Genomic DNA, 27,123 nt, shown 5'->3' on the forward strand with positions numbered 1-27,123 from the left:
CTATGATCTGTTCGAAGACTGCCGCAAAGTTCAAATTTCGACAATAATGTGTGTTTTTACAGTTTCTTGTGTATCTTAAGTAGTACTGTGTACCTTAATGTAAAGAAAAAACAGTAATTATATGATAACGATAACGGAGATTTAGTTTTTAAACAGTTGTTTAATAAAAAATATTATGATTGTCAGTGTTAATGAGTAATTCTAAAACAATAAAACAGCGTATCATTTATATGACTTTGATCTTGTGTTATTCCAGAGCGTCCGGCACTGTGTACACTGCCATCGACATCGCCACCGGCCAAGAGGTGAGTCAGATTGTACTGTTGATTATACAGTCACACACTGTATATTATTTATTTTTTCCTTATCGAGTCATCGAGCTTTCTCTCGTTCTGAGCCACACATTCCTCGTCTGTTTTCTCAGGTGGCCATCAAGCAGATGAACCTGCAGCAGCAGCCCAAGAAAGAGCTGATCATCAACGAGATCCTCGTGATGAGGGAAAACAAAAACTCCAATATAGTGAACTACCTGGACAGGTCAGTTTACATCTTCTATTGCTGTTGCTATTAATTAGATTCAATATTTTTTCTTCAAATAGTAATTTCCATTAAGAATGTATGAAATCTTTAAAGGCTGTTTTCTCAAAATGAGATTTTCTCATAAATCTCAACTTCAGCTCCACTCACAGACACCAAACTTACCAGTTTTATTCCTAACTATATTCTTAATGTTTTTACAGGGTTTGTTTACATATCATTCATACCCTCATGTATAAAACATTTTGTTCCTAAAAACAACACGGAAATCAAAATTTTTTTATGGCTTGTGATCATATTTTCTGATTTATGAAATACTAAAAATAGTTTTTCCTTCAACTTCCTTCTGTAAAGAACTTTCGATCTAATATATACTAATTAAAAACTAAATAAAAACTAATTAAAAAACTAATTAAAATAATAACTTTGAAATTTGTTTTATCCAATGTTCATATTTATGTCCTGGAAATATATGCAAATGACCACATATTTAATGAGTGTACACCTAATTTGCATATCTAAATAGCTACATTTTCAGAAAACTTGTAATGCAAAAAAAAATATTCTCCTAATGTTAATCTAACAAAATGGGGAAGTTTCCTGGTGATGTCTATAAGTTAAAAAATGTCCCTTTTCCCCTGCAGTAACTCCTGCAAGCTGTTCCCATAATGACATTGAAGGATCCTCTGAGCCTGTTTTTCAGATCCTTGTTCTTCTTCTTCTTCCTCCTCCTTTTGCCTTTTAATGGTGGACAGCTTTCATCGTTTGGTGCACGACTGCCCCCTACTGTTTTATAAGAATAATTTCACTCCACAATTACCCAGTTTTCTATTAAATGTTAAGCATCTGTTTCAATCAGCTCTGATTTCAGTACATTGGCCTTTCTGCTGTTGTTCACAGCTGGCAGTAACATGCTCCAGCACCTACTGTGATTTGTAATTCACTCTGCATCATGAAGCACACAGTACATGTTAAATTGTCTTAGATTGTCTTACATTTTCTGCAGTATATGCAGTATAAGTGTATTTCAGTTGATGGAATAACTCATGGTTGGTGTAAGTCATTTACATTTACTCAAGAACACATTTTAGGTACTTGCACTTTACTTGAGTGTTTCAATTTCCTGTTTATTAAACATATAAAGACGTTATAAAATATGAAAATCTTTATTTTTATTTAGCTATTTATGATATAATTTGGAAAAATATGAGGAAAAAAACAGATTGCAGACAATCCAATGATACCCATACATATATAATACCTCACTACAAAAACAATAAATGATAATCTACCGTTCTCCTAATAGATATTTTGTTTTCATATTCATGGATGTTAAAAATATTACACTTTTTATCAATTTAAACTACTGTAACATATTATAAATATAACAGCATTTAATTGGAAACTATTTTGATAATTTAAGTACTTTTTTCATGTAAAAACATTTCATGGTTTCAGTTTCACAAATTTTGCACAAGTGATTTTCCTTTCATGTATTTTTGTATTTTTTTATAACTTTAACTATAACTTTTGTTTGGACAAAACTGACACTGTGAACTGAGTTAAATGTGACAGCATTTCTCACAATTTCTCCAAATCAAACAATCATTCGAATAATTAAGATAATAATCCTGTTATTTCATTAATGCATGATAAATAAAAATGTAATAACAATATATATATATATATATATATATATATACACACAAATATATATATTAGTATATTTAGTATATTAGTATAAAAGTCACAGGAGATTTCTCTGCTTTTTTATACATAGCTTTTAACTGATTTATTTACCAGAAAGAAAGAAAATTTAACCACAAAGTTTTCAGCGATAATACAAAAATAACAAATAACAATACAGTAAAGGGATAAAATGAAATAATAATAATAACAACAAGAAGAAAAAAAGCCACCATCTGTATAACAAAAGCAAATACACACAGGAAAGAAAAAGTAACATGTTTTAACATCCACCTCTGCTGTATTTTCATTTCTCTCTGTTTCAGTTACTTGGTAGGAGATGAGCTATGGGTGGTGATGGAGTATCTGGCCGGTGGCTCGCTGACAGATGTAGTGACTGAGACCTGCATGGACGAGGGCCAGATTGCTGCAGTCTGCAGAGAGGTAAGAAGCCAAGTTTAGGCCTCAGCAGTGCCACCCACCACTTCTGCAGCTATGACGAGTTGACCCTTACATTTCTGTGGGCACATGAAAACATTTTAACACTTCACCCAGCCAAGAAAAAAGGCTATCCAAACGTGTGTGGAGTGCAGGCTTCCCTTTGTATGTGTGGGTGTCAATTAGCTATATTAAGCTCCTTTTATTTCTCTTTCTTTAGTGTCTTCAAGCCCTGGATTTCCTACACTCCAACCAGGTGATCCATAGAGATATAAAAAGTGACAACATCCTCTTGGGCATGGACGGCTCCGTCAAGCTCAGTAAGTCTTCACTTTTTTCTTCATGAAGTTGCCCTTGGCTTTCGTACGGTAGAATTAAAGTAAAAAGGACTTTTTCTGAGAGAGATGTGTTTTGGATTTATGCTAAGAAAAAATCAGTGTAACGAAGCAAATCTATTGATAAGTGCAAAGTAAAACTGTTTAATGTGATAAAGCAGAACAGGAACAAAGACTCTCCTCTGTCTCTCTCTGCAGCCGACTTCGGCTTCTGTGCCCAGATCACTCCGGAGCAGAACAAGCGCAGCACGATGGTGGGAACACCCTACTGGATGGCACCGGAGGTGGTGACTCGGAAGGCTTACGGCCCAAAAGTGGATATCTGGTCTCTAGGGATCATGGCGATAGAGATGGTGGAGGGAGAACCGCCCTACCTGAACGAGAATCCACTCAGGGTAAGACACAGCCACAACACAGGATTCAGGATGTTGGCCATACAATATGCATGGAGATAAATGATTCAGGTTTTTTCTTTATGACCTCGTTTGATGGCCTGTTTGACCTCATCCATCCTTCCAGGCGCTGTACCTGATAGCTACCAACGGGACTCCAGAGCTGCAGAACCCCGAGAGGCTGTCGTCTGTGTTCAGAGACTTCCTCAACCGCTGTCTGGAGATGGATGTGGACCGCAGAGGCTCTGCAAAGGAGCTGCTCCAGGTAAAACCGAGGCTAGATCTCTCTGCATATGTGCACTAAACTTGTGGTGGGAAAAGAGTGTCAGGGTTGGAGCGTCCCGGTGGCTCACACTGGTAGAGCGCTTACCATTAAGGCTGAGTCCTTGCTGCGGCGGAGCCGGGTTCGAATCCGGCCTGAGCTCCCTATGTCGCATGTCTTCCCCTCTGTCACCCCCTTTCTATCTGTCACTTTCAATGAAGCATGAAAAATACCAAAAAAATAATATATAAAAAAAAAAAGAGTGTCAGGGTTCCCACACGCCCTGGAAAACCTGAAACCTTAGAGAGTTGTTTTACAGTCATGGGAATGACCTGAAATAATGTATATTGTCCTGGAAAAGTTGAATTGTATTTTAGCCCCTCTAGTTTTTGCTTCTTTACACTTTGGTGCACATTGTGGTTGAAACTCAACTCTATATTAGATAAACTATGCAACATTTTTCCCTAAACCCATTGGGAATTTAAATTTGAGTTTTGAGACTCTTTTGTAGAAGCAAAGAGGAATAGTTTGGCATCAGTTCGTCAGACAGCAGTTGTATGGAGCATATGAGATATATATAGGTTCTTGTTTTGTGAGCGAAATCAGTAACATGATCCAAGACGTATATTATAAAACCTTGAAGTACAATGGATCGGTTTAAAGAAATTCATAGCTTTGCTAATCTCCGTTAACATGTTAATCACAATTCCCATTATGTGCTAGCATCAGCACACAAGTTAAAATAATGAGACAGAAACATCAATACACTTGTGAACTACAATGGGTGCATGTAACAACAACAACAACTCATTACGATAGATCATTTTCATCTAAATCTGGAGTCTGAAAGGAAACTGGAGGAAAGGAGGAATAAAACTGGATCTATCGTAATTCATATGGCCGTTAATGGAAAAATGCTGTCCTGAATTTTCAAGAGAAAGTCCTGAAGATGCTCTCTCTCTCTCTCTCTCTCTCTCTCTCTGCAGCATTCCTTCCTCAAGCTGGCAAAGCCTCTATCCAGCCTGACGCCTCTGATTGTAGCTGCGAAGGAAGCCATAAAGAACAGCAGTCGCTAGGATGTGCCCTCTGTCCCCACCCGAGGCTGGAGCCCTGCCTGAGATGTGTGCGTTCATGGGGGCAGGGGCTTGAGTGCATGGTTGGTGGGTGATGTGACAGTGACAGCACAAGGAGGGGCGGTGGGGGGGGGTTTCTGTGACTTACCGTGACAGCACAAGGACAAAAGACCCCCAGGCCTCTTATGTAGGACGGACATCTGGCCTTGCAGCCTCTCGGCCCATGCTGCTGAAAAGACCTTGCCTCCTTGTTTACTTCTCCAGCACTCTGTACATGTAGAGCAGTCCATCATAAGTGTGTGTGTGTGTGTGTGCGTGTGTGTGCGCGTGTGTGTGTGTGTGTGTGTGTGTACCAACTGTGCACATCTCTTTGTGTCATATGTCTTGTTTGGCAGCAGTCGCTCCCCAAACCAAGACAATAACGGTGAAAAAATCGAAACGAACGTGCTCATTTTCAAGAAGAAACTCCGGCAGCGAAGAGGAGAAACTTGACAAAACTAAACAGCCTTTGATTCCTTCCTCTACCCAGCTTAAGGCTCGGATTTCTTTCCTCTCGTCCCTCCATGGAGCACAATCAGGCCACACTTGCACCTGCAGTGACCAGCTGATGTGAGAGAGTGACTCTGGGACCTTTGCCTGCATGACTACGGCTCTGTGGAGAAACTCTGCTACTCCTCTGCAGATTGTCACATCTCAAGGTGGCATATTTATGTGTGTGAGTGTGTGCATGAATGTGTGTAGGGGTGCAGCTACAGGGGAATAAGTCAGGAATAATTTCACACGACCTATGCCAGCTTTAAACATCAAACATCAAACTGCTTCAGAGAACGGGTCCCATATTTCATTTGAGCCGATTTCTTTCAGGCTGCCTCTGTCGTAGAGCCTTTGGAGTTCAGGTTAACTGCAGTTAATTTATTTATTTTCTCCCTAAAATAATCTTCTGATTATTCAAAAATCCTGAAACACTATTGATGCCCAATTTGCCTACATAAAACATTAAGTTTTGCACATGCAGATATTTAATTTAAGATATATAATATTGTACTTTCTTATCTATTTAAAGAGAAACAATGATGTGTTGCACATTTTAATCAACATTTGGTACTCAACACGTATTCCACATGGCAGAAATGATTAAAAAAAATTATAAAATATTGTCAGCTTCATTACTAATGCAAGCAATTTATCTGCCAATTTGACTAATGACCCTACCATGCATGCACACATACTGTACATGTACTGCAGCAGTCATTGTGTACAAGCATCTCAGATAGGATTATCCATTGATATTCGACATGTGTCGCTCTTATTATTTTAATTACATCTGATAATTATGTATGGAATAGAAAGACAAATTCTAGATCAGAGAGAAATATAAATGCTGTCACTTAAATATCTATATTTAGTGATGGATTGTCCTTTTTCAGGTGCTGGTACACAGTCAAGGAACATTTCAGCCTTTCAAATAAGCTTTTTTTTTTGTGGCGAACAGAAGGTCATGTTTATAAGGTCCACACATTGTCACAGTTTCCCATCATGCCCCACACATCCCTGTGACCTTAAACCTCAAATGCAGGAAAGATGACAAAAATATAATGCCAAAAAATAAATAAATAAACGGTAGATATGTATTCAATCCAAAATGGTCAGTTAGAACGTTAAATTGTGAAGGAAGAAAACATTTTCCTCGTCTTGCCATTTAATCAGTTATCTGTGGACACTTAAAATAACTTTAAAGTATGAAAATAAATATACAGAAGCCCTCAGAGGAAAGCGAGAAAAAAAACATTTTGAGACATTTTCTAAGTGTGATCTAAAGTGTCTTCCTCCCTGTCATTATAACTTAAGAAACATGTGAAAATGCCGTTTTTTAGGATCTTTTTTCACCAGATCTCCAGTCATAAACACAGGAGTGAAACATTTTAGATCAGATTTAGTAACCGTATGACAGTTTTCCTCTCACTTGCCCCTCAGGGCTTCCATAAGAATGTAAAATGCAGATAAAAGAAGTTATTCACCCTTCTCCAATTGTCTTGTGATAATCCGGAATACATTATGTGACTCTGCCTACACATGTTTGAACTGAATGCCAACAGAAACCTGGCCTACCTGTTCAGGTGAAACATTCACATCCCCCTTTTTCTCCTTTCAAACTGCTGCTCATTCATGCTTCAGTGTCCTTTTGTCTTTTTAATGGTGTCTTATGTGTCTTTTTTTCTTATGATCTGTGCGTTTTTGTAGTGAGCTTTTGGAACGTGTGGCAGATCAGAGAGGGGGAATGTTATCCACTGAGAGAAAGTAGTGGAGTGGGTGCCATTTTAATGATTGTACCTTGTCCTAACGAGCACTGAAAATAGAAACCGTATTGTTTGCTGACATTCCTTTCATACCTGGTTAGCGTTTAAACTCATTCCTGTACAGAAGTTATCTAATCTGTGTCGCTATTTGGTAGCTTCGTCAGGCATTTCCCATGTAGCATCCCTCTGTGAGTGAGTGTGTGTGTGTGTAAGTGAGTGTGTGTGTTAGGGGGCTACCTCAATCTGCACTAGAAGATGCCTCACTCGTGTTGTCCACCTTGACTTTGAGGTGCAGGGTAGCTGCTTAGTCATATTGTACCTCCATTGTACAGCAAAGATGAAGGAGTGATGTTAGACAGGAGGATGCAACAGAACTCATGCATGTAAAACAAACTATACACTGTATCTCATCTTCAAATAGGTTAAGATTGTTAGGATATGTATGTATGTATGTAAATACCCCTTTTTCAGAATTATGTAAGTTAAAATGACAATATTCAGGTTGCTCTATGGTATGTATCAATAAATGTTTTGCACCCTGAAAATCAAAAAAGAGAAAATACACACACGCTGTCTCTGCACTCCTGGATCTCCTGTTTTGGGCTTTATCGGACACTCCTTCATCTGGACAGAGAGACGATGAACGCAGCGCTCTGTGTGCAGGCCCACACAGTCTGTCCCGAGTACCACTGCTGAGTGTTAGTACATGTATGTGTGTGTGCGGTAGGTAGGTAGATAGGTAGATAGGTAGGTAGGTGTGGGTGGCCTGACAGGAAGCTCGGCCAGGACCCTGGGACGTTTGGCCTCTGCTGCCCCCCATGTACAGGTCTGAACTATGAGCACAAAGGTGAATTTTGGGACGAGACGCCGCTGACGTGCCCCTTTTCTGTGGTTGCTCCTGTACATTCCTATCTTCTGAATGTGTAAACCTGTACACGTGGTGTGAAAATTCCTCTATTAATGTGTATCAAGAGAATGGAACAAAGACAAAAAATGTTACTTTTTAAATTATTATTATCATTATTATTATTATTATTATTACTCTTATTATTGTCTAGCTTTGTAAAACTGCTGATCCATCTGGCATACCTCAGCAGGCCTTTCCCCATCTTTGAAAAAGGACAAATGAGTGACGGGGAAATGAGGTTTTGGATAAACTATTTTTAATTGTGGTTGAAGCAATAGACTTTTTGAACTTTGAATTGTGCATGGCTGTGTCTTGAGTGTAAAAAAAAACAAAATATTGCAGTTTGGGAACTGGACTGAAATAAAAAGAGGAAGAAAACCAGAGTGGTGTTGGTGCTTGCAGTCTGTTGTAAAACTGAGGTTGAATTTATCTAAAAAAAAAAATTGTTGTTCAGTGCTTTGTATTTTCTTAATCCTTTAACATTATATTGTATCCTCTTTTTTTTAATTATCTTTTTTTTTGTAAATATAGGCCTTCAATGAGCTGTTGCGACTTCACTTCATGGTATTTACTTCCACATTTTTACCATTACGATAATTTGACAACATCTAATAAATGGTGAAAATACTGATATGTTTTCATCAATATAATCGACTAACAGAAATTATACATTTCTTACAGAGAATTTCTAATGTCTGTATTCTCATTTTATAAAAAAAAAAAGGAAATTTATTATCTTAACATCACTGGCTTTATCATCAAAGGACAACTCAAATTACAACATTCTTTTGGTCAAGCATGTTTTTAGACAGTTAAAAAAATTATATGTGTGATTATATAAATATAATGGAATAACATTAAATGTTATTCCATTATAAAAAGAGACAAATATAGATGAATAACCAGATCAACATGATGATCATTGATCACAAGTTTTATTCTTATTTCGTAAAAAATAATACATTTTAACTACATTGGCTTTGTTTCACCACCTTAACCATAAAAATAAAAATATAGTATTTGGTAGCGCTTGTTTTTGAAAATGACATGACCTTTTTAAGACTTTTTTTTTACTGTCAATGGTTAGGGTTAGGTATATTATTCTATTCAGTTATAACAGCCACATAAGAGGCCTGAACCAAATGGTAGCGATGGCTCAATCAGGTTAAATTCAAAACATTTTTCAATAAGACACAGTGACTCAAACTGTGCTCTCTGAAGAACATTTTAATAATCATGACACCAACACATGATACTATGAACTGATGGAAGAAAAGAGCAAAAGATGCATTTAAGGAATACATGATACATTAATTATGTGTGGTGTACTGTAAGGTTTTTTCTGCAAACAGGTGACTGCAATATAGAAAGAACAAAAAAAATATGTATGAATGAATGTTAAGACTTGAATGACAAATGACTGCCATATCACTCACAGTATCTAGAGTGCAACATATAAGAGGAATGATATATTTCAAAACACCAATATAAAAATATTTTATAATTTACACAGACATTATGTAAAAAGTAATAAAGATCATTTAATTTTTTTTTTAAATGACAGGAACTGACATTCAGCTGGTCCACTAGTGCCCTGCTCACCTCTCAACTTTGCAAACAATTCACCAACGTGCAAATAATAATGTAAAATTGAACCATAACTGGTGCTTTGATGATGTTACGAGTAAGATGTTCGCCCTATTGTTTTTCACAGAAGCATTAATCGCTCTCTCGTGTCAGTAACGAGGTTAAATGGCGGTCAGCTGAGTAGCCGTGACGACCCTCAGACTGATGGTGCCGGGCATCTCGTCGGCCATCTGCCGCCCTCTCTTCCTCAGCTGAAGCCTCTGAGGGTCCGAGGTGTCCTTGGGGGACCCGGACAACACCACCTGGCCCATGAACTCGTCCTTCACTGCGTTGCTGTTCCACACCTGAGGAACAGAGTCAAGTGATGCAATTATTATTTTTATTTGTTATTGTGACCGCTGAACATACCCTAATGTTCAAAAGTTTCAATCACCTGTGACAAAAGCTTGATTCAGGGCTCCTCTATGTGTCTGAATGGTCTTTTATGGTCTTTTATTTTACTACTTTTAACTATGTCTTTTATTTTATTTTATTTTATTTTATTTTATTTTATTATTATTATTATTATTTTTATTTTTATTTTACAATGTTTATCTGTTTGATTGTATTGTTTTATTTATGGCATAATTTTAGATCGATACACTTATTATTTATTGCTGATTGGTATATGGAATTGTTTGTTTTATTGTTGATTTTATGACCAGCACTTTGGAGACATTTGTGTTGTTTAAATGTGCTATATAAATAAAGGGGGATTGGATTGGATTGGATTTTGTTTTTGGTTATAGAAAGTCCTCTTTTTTGTATGAAGGTTTTGTTTTTACATGGAGAAAACAAGTTCCTTGACAGAAATGCACTTCTGAATTTTATTTTATTTTTATTTTTTTACCCAATAATGTCTTCCTCCTATGCTTCTAAACCCTTTTTAAAACACAATGGATGATTGAAAAACTGGTCTTTGAGCTTTAAAAGAAGGTGTTTTTGAAAAGGTTTTGGAGATTTGTGGTTTCTACGGGCTACTGACCCACAGTCTGAGATTAATTACAGTTGTCAGGACCAGACGGATACCATCTTACCTGCACAGTTATGGGCTTTCTGGGCTTCTTCCTGTAGAAAATGGCGCTGGTTGTAAACTCTGGTGTCAGGGTGTCCTTCCTGATGGTGGATCGTACTGATCGGCCCTCACAGTAAATCATCACATACGGGTCTGCACCTGCATGAAAACATGTAAAGATCCATTATAGTGCAGGACTACAGGCTGATCACACTGATTAGTAGATGTGTGGTAAAAGCCCTCTCACCTCCATTACTGTCCTGGTTCTGCAGGTCCTCAGCTCCGTGGACGTAAACGTGACTCACAGCTTGTGGGTATCCAAGGAACGAACTCCAGCATTTTACCTTTGGCTTATCCTCGTTTAACTCCCTGTGAGAGCATAGGAGAATTTAAGGAGTGATTAAAAAATAAATCTAAATCTACGCATGACACTTTGCTATGCTATTAATATTATTACTGTTATTATTATTATATATACTGTTGCTGCCATTACTATTATTACTATATACTGTAATATACTACTATTATTATTATACCGGCCTTATTTATTTATTATTATTATTATTATTATTATTACTATTATTATTATTATATATCATATTATTTTACTTATTATTACTTTATTTATATTTTTCATTTTATTTTTATATTATTATCTATTATTACATATTATATTATATATATTATATACTGTACTATTATTATTATTATTATATACCGTCTAGTCACTATAGCATTGTTGCCATCATGTCACCAGTTTAATTATCACCATCATCTTGTCAACCATCCTACCAACTGATGTTCTTCTTTTTAACTTCTTAAGTGTCCTTGTTCTTTTTCTATTCTGTGTTTTTTTCTATTGTTGTTTTTATTTATGCTACCTCAGTATTTTATTGTATTGTATTTTATTGTACTTGAATACCCGACTGCTGTGACAACCGAATTTCCCTTCGGGGATGAATGAAGTAATCTATCTATCTATCTGTCTGTCTGTCTGTCTGTCTATCTATCTATCTATCTATCTATCTAAACAGACCTAAATGAGACACAGGTCCAAGGGTCCTAAGTGTCAGGGCCCCCCTGGCCTTCACATTTAACATGTCACTCAAAGAGACATGTACCAACCAGGATGGGAATAAAAAGGACCACAGAGAAACACAAAACACTACAAGGAGACACAAAAAGACCACAAAGAGACCCAAACAGCTACAAAGACATGCAAAACAGCTACAAAAAAGTAAAAAAGATTTTAAAAAAATAACCAAAATAAGACCAAAACAAATACAGAAAGGCAGAGAAAAAAATACAGAGACGCAATAAGACTACAAACAGACCAGAATTACTAGAAAGAGATGCAAAATAGCTGCAAAGAGACACAATGAGACCACAAAGACACTACAGAGAGACACTAAGCAACTACAGCAAGACTACAAAATAGCTACAGAGACAGAAAATGACCACAAAGTGACACAAAAGAGGCTAAACGGTGATAAAGTCTGTGCCCAGGGCCCAGAGTTTCTACATCTGCTGCTCTGACCTACATCTTGCTATCATCAAACTGTAAGACATGGGAAGTGACATTATGCTCATGTTTTACAGACACAACACCAGTTGGACTGGCCAGCTTGGATGACCTATTCTGTGTTCAGGTCTGCCAATGAATGGACGTCAGAAATCAAATCTGGCAAAACACACAATCTTCAGCCAAGAAAAGCAGCAGCAGTGGGATGTTACTTTGTAAGTGATTTAACATGAACATAATTTTATAGTCTCCATTTTCCAAAGCAGTAATTTAAGCGCTTTCCTTGGCTGTAATCCATCCATTAGTGTCTGAAATGAACAGTCAGAGAACAGCTGTGTTCTCACTTGTTTTCCTGATGATTGTAAGATATGAGAACTAGGGCTGGGCGATATGGCCCTAAAAGATTATCACGATATTGCAGGCTATTTTTGCGATGGCGATATTCTTGACGATATTAGGAAATACTTAAAAAGATATAGAAAATATGATTTTTTTTTAGTCTGTATAAATAAATAAAAATCTAACATGTAGTTTGAAGTGCAAATCTCAACAGTTGCCAATTAAAAATGTTTTACTCTTGACTCTTGAGTATCAGCAATAATGAAAATAATCATTTAGGGGTTCTGGGGGCATATTTTAATGACATTTTGTAAAGGAGAATAAAGGTTCTTGTATATTTTATTTAAGGCATCTTATTTTGACAGTCTTCTTGTAAATTATGTGGTGGATTCTGTTAACACACTGTGCTCTTATTTTGAAAGCTGCATGTGTTTAGCGAGAGGGAGTAATAGTAGCTTTTTATGATGAAAACAACTTTAACCACTACATCAAGAAGTAGGAACGTTGCCAATATCATGATATATGATAAATCTTTAACCATAAAAAAAACCCCGATATTATCGTGAACAATACGATATGGCACACCCCTAATGAGAACATTACATTTCTGTCTGACAACATCAAACCCAGCCATGCTGCTGATTTACAACTGTCTGTCGTACCTGCAGCCCGAGTCCACATCAGTGAAAACTCGGATCATGAATTCCCCCAGCGTGTAGGGCTTGAAGGTGGAGGGTATGATGATGTAGCGGCCCTGTGGGAGCGTGCATCTCATGAACACGGTCCGAGCGTTAATGTAGGTGGACGTCTCCACGCTCTGTTGGGTCAGGATGTCGTGCATCCGATACTTCCTGTTCAGTTCCACCTGGAAAAAGAGAACAAAACACTCTCTTTATTAATTTGTATAACACTTGGCAAGTTATTTTAACAATTACTGTAACATACTTTGCATTTACATGTGCACCACACTGCAAAAAAAAAGAAAAGTTGGGTGAACTCAAAATTTCAAGGCAACAAACTTCGATAAAATTTCAAGTTGGACGATTAAACTAAATATTTTAAGTTTTGTTTTTGAGTTTGCTCAACTCTGAATTCAGATTTTTGTCAACTCAACTGTAAATTGTACTCACTTATAATTTAACATTGTAGTAACTTTTAATCCTTACTTCTGCAATGTGCTGAATTGGCACGATTGTAACGCCGCTATGAAATGTCAGCTAATGTTGCGACCACAATTTTGAGTTAGCATTGATACGCTAATGGCTACTCTTGTAGCTGTAACAAGCAGTGCCGCTAGCATCAGTTAGCCGCTAGCTTTCGCTAATGACCGAATTTCACCGCTTTCCCGCATTTCACAACAAAGAAATAAGAGTTATCAGAACTATTGTCCCTTGTTTTGAACCCCAACTTAAAGATATAAGTAACAACAACTCACAAACTTGTTTCTGAGCAGACAACTGACTTCCTTTGTTGTGCTAACTTACATTATTGCCCTAAATGTCAATAATTTATATTTCCAAGTTTTACCAACTTAAATCACTGTTTTAGGCCAAAAAATACAAGTTGGCTTTTTTGCAGTGCAGTACCCTGGTTATGATCTGTTTTAGTCCTGTATCCTGGTTGAGTTTGCACTTATAAACATCTTATCCTGGGTTTGAGAAAGCTGAATGTGCAAAGTGGAGCATTCCAACAGAAACCCTGAAAAATTAAACACACACTGCGAGGTACATTTGGAAATTTCTCCAGGATCTGGCGACCATTTCTCAAATATGTAGAGGAGGAAATTAAGTTAAATGAGAAGCATGAGTACAGTCTGATCTGAGTATAATAGTATCTGTCAGTCATCAAACAAGGAGTTTCTCCTAAATATGATATACATTATTTACATGTATTTCTTTTATTTATCTTACTGTATTGTTTTTTTGTTTTTTTTATTGTATACTATTGTTATTGTTATTAGGTTTTGTTCTCTTTATCCTTTGCTTTTCTTTTTTCTTAACAGAGTATCTTCCTATATACAGTCATGGAAAAAAATATTATACCATAAGAGTTTGATTTAAGAGCTGAAGTCTAGACATTTTCCATGGTTTTCCTGATAATGATTTTGGTTATTATCAAGAAAACCATGGAAAATGTCTAGATATCAGATCTTAAATTAAACTCTTATGAGCTATTATTGTTGTTATCACTATATTTGCCCAAACAAATGTACCTTTAGTTGTACCAGACATTAAAATGAACATGAGATTCAAGAAAACAAGGGTTGTCTTATCATTTTTTCCATGACTGTATGTCTTTGATACCTAAGTTGTCACGGTACCTGAATATATCTGAATTTGCTGCATACAGGCATTTCTTGCCAGAGTTAAAAAAAAAAAGAAAATAGATTTTAAGCACCTTATTCAGGTTTTTAAACATGAATTGTTTCTTGTAGAAAATTAGATATCACAACAAAACTGATCAATTCCCATTGAGCTGGACAATAAAGTCAATCTAATATCGTACAGGTCTTAATTCTAAGGGTTTAAACTAGGATTTACTGTCTGCTGCTTACACAGATTCTTCTGCCTCCTGGTGGTAGAATAATGAATAAAACTTAAATTTAACACAAGTGTGTATTATATTAGTCTCACTGAAAGAACAGTTAACAGTTAAAAGCCAGCCATAGGTTAATAATCATAGTCCTCCTCCAGGCTTCCACCAAGTTACTGGGATGCCCACAGATGTCTATTAATACATATTTTTATCTAACTGCTAATTAGATAAACTTCCGGTCAGTGGTGTAATGTAACTAAGTACATTTACTCAAGTACTGTACTTAAGTACAATTTTGAGGTACTTGTACTTTACTTTACTCCATTTTATGTAACTTTTTACTTCTACTCCACTACATTTTTAGGCAAATATTGTACTTTTTTTCTAGGATTTAGCTGCCAGCTTTAGTTACTTTTCAGGTCGAGATTTAACATAATATATATGATCAATGTAAAGTAATTAGACGTTTTTTTTAATTAAATCTTTAACAGTATATTAAGTAATTAAATGAGCCCTATCTTTAAAATTAAAACACTGCATACATTAAATCATCAATACAAATAATGTAATAATATATTTAGAATATATAAAACAATCATAGTGGGTCCATTCTGCATAACTCGAGTACTTTTACTTTTCATATTTTAAGTAGATTTTGATGCTGATACTTTTCTACTTTTACTTCAGTAAGTTTTGGATGCAGGACTTTTACTTGTAGTGGAGTAATTTCACAGTGTAGTATTAGTACTTTTACTGAAGTAAGGGATCTGAATACTTTTTCCACCACTGCTTCCGGTTAACAAGTCCTTCTCTTCTTCTGAAATAGAGCATGTTGACACTGTCTGGAGTCCGTCAAATCAAGGAGGATGATACATCACTTGTGTGAATACCATAGATGACAAAGGTTAAATCCAGGTTCAGGCTCACAGCAGTTTGTGATGCTTATTTTTTTTTAAGTCACATGCTGCTTGTGGCACCAGCACGTATTGCTGTCCAGAACCTGAGGCTTTGGCAGCTCTTCTGTCAGGGTGATAAGAGTGTATGGTGTGTGTTTGAACTTAGCCAGATCTCTGACAAGTAAATCACGTTACGGGTAATGTGATGTCAGTTTTGCCGCGTAAGGTTACATGGCCTCATTTGAATGTGACAATCTAATCCCAGCAAGTAGATAAAATCCAGTTTGGCTGGTTTAACAGCGCGGGATAATACTGCTTTTGTTTTGCGGTTTAATACTCAGTTAAGACCTCTACTGAAACACTTTACTGAGTTTTATTTGTCTCTGTAAATGCTGCAGTTCTAGACGTAATTATTTCTATTATGCAACTCCACATATAAAGTACTTTTACCAGCTTTTTTGTGAGGTTGTGGTTGTATAGCATATAATAATGTAACATTCTCCTCTTTTCTACACCAGCCACCAAAAATGCCCATAATGCATGAGATTTCAGTAATGGTTGAAGAAGCAATGCACTTACATAGAGGGGATTGAACTCTTTGCACCTAAGTCACTAAAAGTGTTTGGTTCCACTCTGTTTTTAAGATTCAAACTATCAACTAAAGTATGTGCATTAGTTGTGGTTAATCATGTTTGATTTAGCGTCTTGTTGAAATGGTCTGTTTTGGTTCTGATAAACCGAGAGTATCAAGTAATGTCTGCCTGTCATTAAAATCCTCCAACAACTGTTCACTGTTTGCTCAACAAATGAGTAGAGATGTGAAACGAAGCCAAAATTGAAAGCCAAAAACGTGATGAAATGACCTTGTTTTCCCCGAATATAAAGTGACCTTTGACTAACGTCTGCATTCCACATGAACACCATTTCCTCTGAAATGAACTCATCTCTGGTCACAAATCCTTCAAATCTTTGACTGTTATTAAAAACACACAACTATTGACAGTTTGCCAAACAAAAGAGTCAAAAAGTCATATGAAGCCAAAGCCAAAATGTGATGAAATAACACTTAAACACCCAAATAAACCTTTGACCTATCTGTGGTTCATCATATCTTTTACCACAGTTATCACAGTAACAGATCAGATATCAACATTCAATCTGCAAAGTGTGATGGAAGTATGGTAGGAGTGTTACCCTAAAGACACCAAAGCCCATAGTTAGATTTTCTCCTTGACCATATTTTCTGTGGATCTTCATGTCTTTCTGTTGCAGGGAGATTAGGACCTCATCAGCTTCCTTTGTAACATCAAACAGGAACTGTAAAATAAGTTGAAAAGGAGTGAATATAAATGTATATTTGTGCATAAACACAGATGATGTGAGAAGTCCATCCAGCCTACCTGTGGGTTCTGCAGGAATGTCAACTTGTGGTTAGCACAGCCCCCGCATCGGTTTAACAGTGGCTCTGCATTTTTGGTCCAGCTCCCAAAGTGCACAACTTCATGCCACGTCTTATGGACGCTGATCACAGAGGTGTTGATAAGACGGCAGACATCTACATCCGTGAAGAACTTGCACCAGTCTGAAAATGACATCCTGTGGATGTAAAGAGAAAGTGCATTTTGAATGAGATAAACTCCACATGCAGACTGCTGTGATTGGAGGAACTTAAATCACTTACCAAAACTCCCCATCATCCTCTACTACGATGCCCAGGGTACCCCTCTCTGTATCACCAACCTTTGACCACTCCTCAGAGCTGAAAAACAGCAAAAACAAATGGTAAATACACTAGTTTGCACTAGTTTAGTAAAGTTAGAATCATTTAAAGCCTATAAACGTTTTATTAGGCTTCTTGACAAAAATGTACCCTGTAGCTTGGTTAAAGAGGATACATTCAATAAGAATACACAACAGAAGTGAAGAGTGATTCCTTCACATATTTAATATGTCCCACACATACTATTATGCCAAATAACCAGTGTTGGAAGAAGAATTCAGATATTTTTCTTTATCTAAAAAAAAAAAAAAAAAAAAAGACGGGGGTAGCAGTAGACCTTATACTACAGTGTAAAAATGCTGAATGGCTCATTTCAGAATAATAAAGTAGGCTAGGTGGAGCTATTTTTTTTGGTATGTTATTTGGGAACACGGTGTCAAGGAACTAGTTTAAATCATTAGGCCGCCATATTGGCAGTTAAAAGGAAACGTTGCACACCTGCGGTAATCACACATCTACAAATTACCTGTTCAACTTAACCTCATTCTACTCCGAAGAGTCTTTAAAAGTCTACAAAAGTCAAGAGGAGTGTAGAAATGGACGAAATCTGGATTTGTGCTTTGGAAACCACCAGCTAAATAATGTTTGTGTCTCCAGAAGGGTAAGTGTCACCTAACTACCCTTACTAACGGTTAACGTTACCATTAGCAACGTTCAAACCGTTAATGGAGTTAATCTGTGTGCTAACTATAGACAGCGTAGGTGCTAAGTAGCCACTATGTAGCTTTAGCCTTGGTTGAAGCCAGGAGTGGTGGTCAGAAATGATTGAGTTGTGTTAGGACAGAAATAAAAGTCTGCTAAATAATAAATAAATGAATAGGATACTTATGTGCTGTACCTGCTACGCAACCGGACGCCATTGTTTGTTTGGTCCTGTCTCTCAGTTTTCACTTCCACCGCATTTCACTGTCGTTTTACATTTAACCATCTTTCAGGATCTCTCACAAATCCGATAAAATGATTTCGCTTGTCCCTGATTGTTCTGCCATATCGTCGCACATTGACAGAGTGTATATTACTAATTTATAGTATGGCGGGCGGGATATATAACCTATGCTGCAGCCCACCTCTAGGGGGCGATCAAGGTGGCCTCATCAGCTAGTAGGGGAGCTGTCACGTTCATTTTTATACACTGAGGTGATGCTTTGCAAAAATAAATTGTAAAATTATACTGAGGTGCAATTTTGAGCTACTGAACTGTATTTCATTTGCTGCTACCTAATCATTTTACTGCTGCTTGTTTATATGGCCCTGTATGTATACATGTATTATACATGTAATACGTTCTGATTATTATTTTATTGTAAGTGCTTTATTGTTTGTATGTTGCCATTGCTTTTGTGTATTATTTGCATGTTTTATGGTCTTCTGTTGTTGTCGTTAATGTTGTTGTTGTTTGTTTTTGTCAAGCACTTTGTGAATTTTATTTCTGTGAAAGGTGCTATACACAACAAACTTCTTCTACTTCTAATCAGAGACAAATATTGCACTTTGTACTCCAATATATAGACACAATAACTTTGCTACTTTGCAGATTCAGAGTAACAATACAAAATATGATTTAACCTCTTATCAGAGCTAAAACAGTGGAGAAGAAATGAACTTTAACCCATTCTCACGTGTCACTCCAGGCTCCTTTCCACTCAGTCTTGCCCCAGGGGTTCCTCATGCGGATCAGAGGAATGGTTTCATTCTTGAAGTAGGCCAGCAGCCCGTGACCCAAGCGCACTTTCTTCACTGCAGTTACTGAGTATGCGTGGCCTTTCACCAGCCCATTAGCCATCCTGGCTTCATATTCATGAGGCTGTGCCTGATGAAATTATGAAAACAACTGTTCAGTTTCTCTGAAGTATACGGTAGCAGCAAAGAAGCAAACACGATGCAGGAAGAGAACAAACCTTAATGGAGCAGCTTATAATTCCTCCACGGTCGTAGACCTTTAACAGATCCTCAAACAGCTGCTCTTGTAGTTTCGGATCCTTATAGTAATCTTTCGTCTCCAGGCTGATGGCTTCAGACACAGCACCGCTGAAATCTACCACAGCGTCCCCAGTGTTTCCCCCCTCCAGGGACTCATAGCAGCCGGAGAGCCTGGACACAGAACGCACAGAGGAATCACAAGTTTACTTCGTAAATAAGACGTGTTGCAGAAATATGAAATATAGATAGCAAATATTAACATATTCCAATATATTCTAATTTGTCTGCAAAAATATGAAACACTTATTCTTAAAATCTTTGTACAATATATAAAAAGCAGCAATGATTGTTTTCTTATATCATGTATTGCAAATATATTATTATAAGTAGTAGACCTTTTAGTAGAAATTATTTATATTACTTATATTTATATTTGTTGTAATCTTTTTTATAATAACAAACTAATGATTTGTAACATAACTCATATCTTAATTTAAATATAAAATAATACAGCAATAATTGTTTTCTTATATCATGCATTGCATATAAGTTATCATAAGTAGTAGAACTTTTAGTAGTAATTATTTATATTACTTATATTTATATTTGTTGTAATCTTTTTTATAATAACAAACTAATGATTAGTAACATAACTCATATCTTAATTTAAATATAAAATAATACAGCAATAATTGTTTTCTTATATCATGCATTGCATATAAGTTATTATAAGTAGTAGAACTTTTAGTAGAAATTATTTATATTACTTATATTTATATTTGTTGTAATCTTTTTTATAATAAACTAATGATTAGTAACATAACTCATATCTTAATTTAAATATAAAATAATACAGCAATAATTGTTTTCTTATATCATGCATTGCATATAAGTTATTATAAGTAGTAGAACTTTTAGTAGTAATTATTTATATTACTTATATTTATATGTGTTGTAATCTTTTTTATAATAGCAAACTAATGATTAGTCACATAACTCATATCTTAATTTAAATATAAAATAAATAATTTAAACTTAAATTCAATTAAACATGAATTAAAATGTAGTTCTGAACATGACAATAAACTCATATTTTAATTTTCGTATGAAAAAAGATATAATATATTTTTTATATAAATACATTTGAATGCAGTTATTAAAATATGAGATACATGTAAATTGTATAAAATAAATGTAAGAATAAATAGACAGACGGATAAATATTTCTGCAAAAAAGACAGTGTTGTTTAAGGTTTTACTGACTTGGCGTAGGCCTTCTCCAGCAGAGCGCTCCAGAACTCGTTGTTGTCTTTCGAGTGACAGTAGATGAGCTCACCGTTGATTGTGGGCAGCAGGTCGTCCACCACCACATCCAGCCACTCTCCAAACACCCAGAACTGAAAATGGAAGATTCCAGCATACCTTTCTGGGTGTTTGGGATCCCACTCCTGCTCTTTGTGGTCAGGAATTACCTGGAAACACACACACAAACACAAAGCAACAAGCCCCTGCGTGATTACTCACTTAGTACTGGGAACAGTTAAAGTTTACCGCTAAGTGGAATAACACATGGTATCTATTGTGATGTCATTGGCAGACTTACACACAAGAAAAACCATTTAATTATATCTTTGCTCATTGCACAGTATTGAGTGTATGATGCAGCATTTAGAGCAAAGTTGGGGTGATCTGGAGTGCAATGGAGAGCAATAAAATTTCATAAACTCCCTGTTGCAGTCAAATGTGGAGGTTACTTTTCTTTTTCAAAAATCAAAATGTCAAGAAAATAATTAAATCATCAGCTGGAAGTAGTTTTGGCTTTTATCACTTTGTATTTGTGGCTTTCTTGTTGAAGCTTAAAAAATATTTTTTTGCTGTTTTGCTGCTGATAGTAAATGCTGCATTTGCAAACGTTTAACCAGAAAGAACATTTTGATAGATAAGATCAAAATATGTGACACTGGATCGCATCCAGAGACTTACACTGGCTGTGTCGGTTACATTTTGTATGTTCAGGAGTGGAAAAACCCTGTCAGATTTTGTAAACACGACTGACATATGATACTAAAGTTCTCCAGCTCCTTTTCCATTATTGTAGAACTGCCCTATTTTTGTTCATGTATATCCGGTATAACATTATGTTCTAATACATTATGTATACATTTATAGAAATTGTAGAATTTTTTTTTAGAAAAAATTGTAGTTCAGGTAATACCATCTACTAACAAAGACAATTTAACTGCAAAGGTATAATGGTAATTTTGGCTGAGGAATTAGATTTTGCTGTTGATCATGCATGCCCTTCAGGTGAATAGTTGCTGTCATGATTTAATCTGAGCTGACAGGTGGTTACATGTTTTCACCCCCTAACCAATATCCTCAATGCTATGTTATCAGACAAACAGTGCATAAGCCTTATTAATATTTGGTTACCAACACTAAATACGCAAGCCATTTCGCTCACACATTCAGAACAGAATCAACTCACCCTTTTCCAGAGGTTTGGTTTGGTAGCCAGACAGGAGCAGGCAGCAACAAACCAACAGTTTCCCACAACTCCCTGGTTCAGGTCATGGGAGCTGATGCCCTCCACAAACAGATGGGGATCATTGCTGATCTCCTACAACAGAAAAGTAAACGTGATGGACTTTACACACTTTTTCTCAGTTCATGTGTCTTTGTAGTGCAGTGATTTTTTACAAGACAATACAATGCAATTATGTAAAATAATTATATATATATATACACTCCCGGTCAAAAGTTTTAGAACACCCCAATTTTTCCAGTTTTTTATTGAAATTCAAGCAGTTCAAGTCAAATGAACAGCTTGAAAGGGTACAAAGGTAAGTGGTGAACTGCCAGAGGTAAATAAAAAAAGGTAAGCTTAACAAAAACTGAAAAATAATGTACATTTCAGAATTATACAAGTAGGCCTTTTTCAGGGAACAAGAAATGGGTTAACAACTTAACTCTATGGAGTCTTGGGCTATTTTGTCCATTTTTGAATTATTTTCATTTCTTTGTAAGTCATTTTGTGTCTTTTTGTATTTTTTTTGGTCATTTTGTGTCTTTTGGTGTCTTTTTTTGGTCATTTTGTGTCTTTTTTTAGTCCTTCAGTCCAACATAAAATGTGATTTTGAATCTTTTTTTTACTTTCAAAACACTATCATGCTCAATAAAGAATTTTAAATGTTGCAAATGTGCATTCATTTCAGAGTACACTGAGACATTAAACTGCATCATTTTCAATTAAATTCTGGAAAAGTTGGTGTGTTCTAAAACTTTTGACCGGTAGTGTATATTAACTTGATGATAGATGGTTGTGTTGGAGCACACTCACCCCTGGTCGTTTCCACTCCACAAAACCAGGCGGCGGTTTCTTAAAATACACCGATGAGTTGGTTGGTGGGAACTCTGGATCCTCAAACAGCTTTTTGTCATTGATGCAGTCCTTCTTCAGTTCAGAGTAGTGCTGGTTCTTGTACGGGGTGGCGGAGGAGAACATGGTCCAGATGCTAAAGCCTCACAGCTGCAGAGCAATGAGAGACACCAGACGTTGTCTGACTCTATATAGTGTTTAAACCTACTTTATATGCGCAGGATTTCCCTCAAACTTATGACTCATTTTTAGGCAAAGCCTACTGACACGCACCTCATGAAACTGTGCACTCCTTTATTCCCAGATGAATAACAGATTGTTCTGTTCCCTAGAGTTCCTCCGGACGGATTCAATGATGAACAAGCAGTATATATATGTTAAAGTCATTAACACTATTAAACTGGGCTGTGTATACTGTAAATGCCAGCCCACATGTGGAAAGTAACTTCTCTAAAGGTATCTAACTAAAGCAACTTATTTTTGATAGTCTGGAGTGCTGCAATTGTCTAATGGACAAAAGGGGAATTCATAAATGTCTTTTAAATTTTATTATTTTTATCCATCAAAACTGACAAGAAATAATTACACGTCCTTCACACATCAACAACAGGCAACAAAGGCTGTCGCAGTGTGTGTGATCGGCACATTGTGCTTCAGTTTTGACCTAAACTGTCAAGTATTGTAAAGAAGAATATGTTTTTAAAGCTGAATTTTGCCTAAAAAAGAAAAGAAACAAAGAATAGCTGTATTTATGACAGAGGAAGTGAGAAGCAACACAGCCGTAATCTCTGGGGATTGATGATATTATAACTCTTGATCTTTTTGTCCCCTCACGCTGAACCCTCAGAGCTGCGTTTGGACACGATGTGCCAAATAAAGCTTATATTCTTTGGATAATACTTGAATGTTTGCCAAGAAAAGCGCAATACAGGATGCAGAGTTTATTTTACTGGAAGCAGCAAGAGAATGACAGGAAGTTTGTTCGTAATTCCAAGTAATCAGCTCATTTAAATCGTTGTTACAAAAATGAATCAGTAAAATATAATCAAGAAAAATCTGATGCATCAGCCAAAGTTAAATTTGGTGTGTTTTTTTTTGGCTTTTCCAGCACCCCAGCTGTGGTAAATTACATATTTATATACGGTTTACTGAATTTTTCACTTCGTCAATTTAAATGAAAGATTATTGTGCTATAAACAACCAAAATTATGTTTTATGACAGCATTCTACCGAAGGGTGACAAAGTAAAACACAACAAAGTTCAATTGTTCAAAATGTTATCAATGTAATCATTGATTGATCTGTTGATTATTAACTCAATTGATCAAGTGGTCTATAAAATGTCAGAAAATAGTTTAAGATGTCTTTAAATGCTTTGTTTTGTCAGTCTAAAGCCCAAAGATACTCAGTTTAGATGTTATTATTATTATTATTATTATTATTAATAATAATAAGAAAAGCAGGATATCTCCATATTATAATTATAATTATTATAATATGCTGATAACAGCATATTGTATGTTGTTTTTGTTGTTGTTATTATTATTAGAATACATTACATTTGTATCAGCTTTTCTAGTTACCCAAAGACACTTTACATAAAAAAGCAGTATTCAAATGAATTAATTATATTGCTAATAATATATTGTTAATGCTAGATTATTAAAACAGTTGGCCGATGAGTCAAGTAATTGTTGCAGCTCTATAGTCTAAATTTCAAGCAGTTTTAAGCACAAACCCAGCACTTTTCAAAACGCCACATTAAAATTAAAGCGTTTTAAGGATATCCAGCAACCACAGGAACCCTGATCTCTGCAGATTAAAAAAAGAAAGTGCAGCAGACTAACCAGAACTTGCAGGCAGAGAGAAATAAAATATGTGGAACTCGAATCGCTCCAACTAGAAATCAGGAATAAGGTGGAATTAACAGCTGGAAAGAAGAAGGAAGTGAAGAGAAGAATAAACAAGAAATGCCCATTGAACCTCTTTGATAGCAGAAGGTTTTATGCGTTTCTGCACTACAGTCAGAAAGTTTCCAGGTGCTTTACCTGTCTGTGTCGCCCTCCCCCGCACAAGTCATTCAGGTGCATTGTCAGAGCCACACCCAGACTGTGTTTGTTCTATTCAGACTTGGATTTTATTACCTTCCAGTGTTATTGTTTAACGTGACATTTCACATAAGGGCCTAAACACCTTGAAATGTCACAGCTACCACATAGTTTTGAGTGAGATATAAATCCTTTAGTGGCTCTGGACCGGAGGTTAGACAGGGTTGTGTGTGTGAGCGTTATCTGTTTGAGAGTTCCTGGCTAATGTGGTCAGGCAGGTTATTTTTGGTCGGTTATTTGCTCTTCTTTAGTGGACCATAAGCGTAGCACAGTTTCACAAGTTTCATTTTTAGACAATATCTTTTTACAGGCTTTGGTCTTCAGTTTTTAATCTCTGTAATATGTGTAAAGGTGACAGCAGCTCACATTCCAGACGTTTGTCATCATACGTGCCGGTACACGGTGCTGCTGTTAGGGACGAGCTTTTTAGTCTCGTTGCAGCAATAAAATGATTCAGATCAAGAGCAATGTTTTGATGAAGCATTTGTAATGACTTATACCTGAGAGAAGCTATTAGGGAATCATTAAATGGCCACAGAGAAATTCAAAACATTGGCACAAGTTTGCACATGTCATTTAGCAGGAAAGAACAGGCAAGAAACTGAAGATGTCTTGTGATTTAAATGGTGCTAATTTGTCAAACAAAACACAATAAATAACATTATGCTAACACAATGAAACTATAGTGAAGCAAAATATACGAGGATTTTAAAACTTACACAAAGAAACCAAGTCAGCTTGTACTAAATCAAAAGTAAAAGGAAACACTCACCTGTGGTGAGCTCAAACACATTCAACATCCACTTTAGCTCCTAAAAGATGATGTTCAAATCAATCCAACATTTCTATCAGGTCTGTAACATTAAACAACAGTCTGTTACTCCTTTCTCCCAACCAAATCCAGTTTCTTGAGTTTGAATTCTGGCTCCCAGGGCTTCCCCGGACACATTAATTTGTACACAAACGCAGGCTGAAAACTGGTCTGACGAGCACCTCCCTGCAGCAGGAGGTGTTGTGCAAAGGCTGACAGCTACCGTAGGGGAGGGAAGGGGAGACTGAAACTGAACACCTTCACTCCCACCACCCAACAACTCATAGGTGAAACGAGCTATAACTTGTCCCGTTCGGTCTCTGTTCATTTACAGTAACAAAAGAAAACTGCCATTTAATGTCTCACTGTATGCACTTATTGTTTTGTCACTATTTCTGTGAAAATATTTGTTCTCTTTTGTTTGGCCTCATCAAAAATAAATACATCCTCCAGCTAGCCGGAGGTCGGTCAATCTCAACGAACCCAGCCATGTGCTATCCTCATGCTCTAAAAGAACTGTGGTAATAAGACAAACTGGCAGCCCCTCAGAGGTCTGAGCTTATGGAGCACAAAAGGCACTTTGACTCCCTCAGACAGACAAATCTTGTCTGGATAATTCCAGCTTTGAAACTTGGTGCTGGAGAAGAATGTTAGGAGGACGGAGCCAACAGTAATAGGGCAAAGCTGTGCAGGAGCTAAGTAGACAGGAAGACGAAGACGCTGGAGAAAAGTATACAATTAAAGGGAATCATTTGGATTAGCAGTGATATGAGAAAGGACCCATGCAAAGTCTCAGATATGATCACAAGTTCATGAGAAAAGGCAAGTTTGAGAAATGGGAAATAAACTATCCTGTCACACACTGTGAGACATAAAGAAGACAGTGCTGTAACTGTAACCCTTTGACACTCAACATCATTACACTGGATAAATAAAAGATTATACTGTCTATATTATAAAAGGGCAGCCAAACTGTCTCTTCCTCGTGACAATGCATATGACTGAAAATGCCATAAGAAGACATTCGTTTTTATGAATTGTTGGGAAGAAACAAACCAAATCAAACAGTAAGCATCACAAAACTTCAATTTCTTGGATGAATTGTGTACACAATTTTCACTATTCTAAATATTTTTCAGAATTTAAACTATTAATTCAGCATATTGTGAGTTAATTACGTCCTTCAAGTCAAGTTAAATTTCACCCATATAGCCTAATATCAAATCTCCTCATTATGGAGCCCCGAAGTGTCCAGGTTTAATTTG

General features: G+C 36.3%; 2 protein-coding genes across 3 annotated transcripts in view; one reads left to right on the forward strand and one right to left on the reverse strand.

Annotated features, from left to right (window-relative positions):
• Window positions 1-8,308, forward strand: part of LOC131986305 (serine/threonine-protein kinase PAK 3) — a 46,272-nt gene extending 37,964 nt beyond the window's left edge. For both annotated transcript variants that reach the window (XM_059351187.1, XM_059351188.1), the window contains 7 exons: window positions 257-305; window positions 425-537; window positions 2,550-2,667; window positions 2,882-2,981; window positions 3,195-3,391; window positions 3,516-3,653; window positions 4,637-8,308. In XM_059351187.1, the coding sequence (XP_059207170.1) occupies window positions 257-305; window positions 425-537; window positions 2,550-2,667; window positions 2,882-2,981; window positions 3,195-3,391; window positions 3,516-3,653; window positions 4,637-4,726 (805 nt within the window). In that variant the 3' untranslated portion in view covers window positions 4,727-8,308. The remainder of the gene's footprint in view (window positions 1-256; window positions 306-424; window positions 538-2,549; window positions 2,668-2,881; window positions 2,982-3,194; window positions 3,392-3,515; window positions 3,654-4,636) is intronic.
• Window positions 8,309-8,937: 629 nt separating this feature from the next.
• On the reverse strand, window positions 8,938-26,000 carry LOC131986303 (calpain-5-like). Its single transcript, XM_059351186.1, has 13 exons — window positions 25,820-26,000; window positions 22,901-23,089; window positions 22,049-22,180; window positions 20,824-21,032; window positions 19,539-19,731; window positions 19,260-19,450; window positions 17,542-17,619; window positions 17,261-17,456; window positions 17,055-17,177; window positions 13,092-13,294; window positions 10,816-10,937; window positions 10,591-10,727; window positions 8,938-9,858 (listed from the first exon to the last, which is right to left on the reverse strand). Exons 2-13 carry the CDS (start codon window positions 23,063-23,065, stop codon window positions 9,676-9,678), a joined length of 1,932 nt encoding a protein of 643 aa, XP_059207169.1. The 5' UTR covers window positions 23,066-23,089; window positions 25,820-26,000; the 3' UTR covers window positions 8,938-9,675.
• Between the last annotated feature and the right edge of the window lie 1,123 nt (window positions 26,001-27,123).

Source organism: Centropristis striata, chromosome 15 (genome assembly GCF_030273125.1).
Source record: "Centropristis striata isolate RG_2023a ecotype Rhode Island chromosome 15, C.striata_1.0, whole genome shotgun sequence".
In the NCBI taxonomy this organism is placed as follows: Eukaryota; Metazoa; Chordata; class Actinopteri; order Perciformes; family Serranidae; genus Centropristis; species Centropristis striata.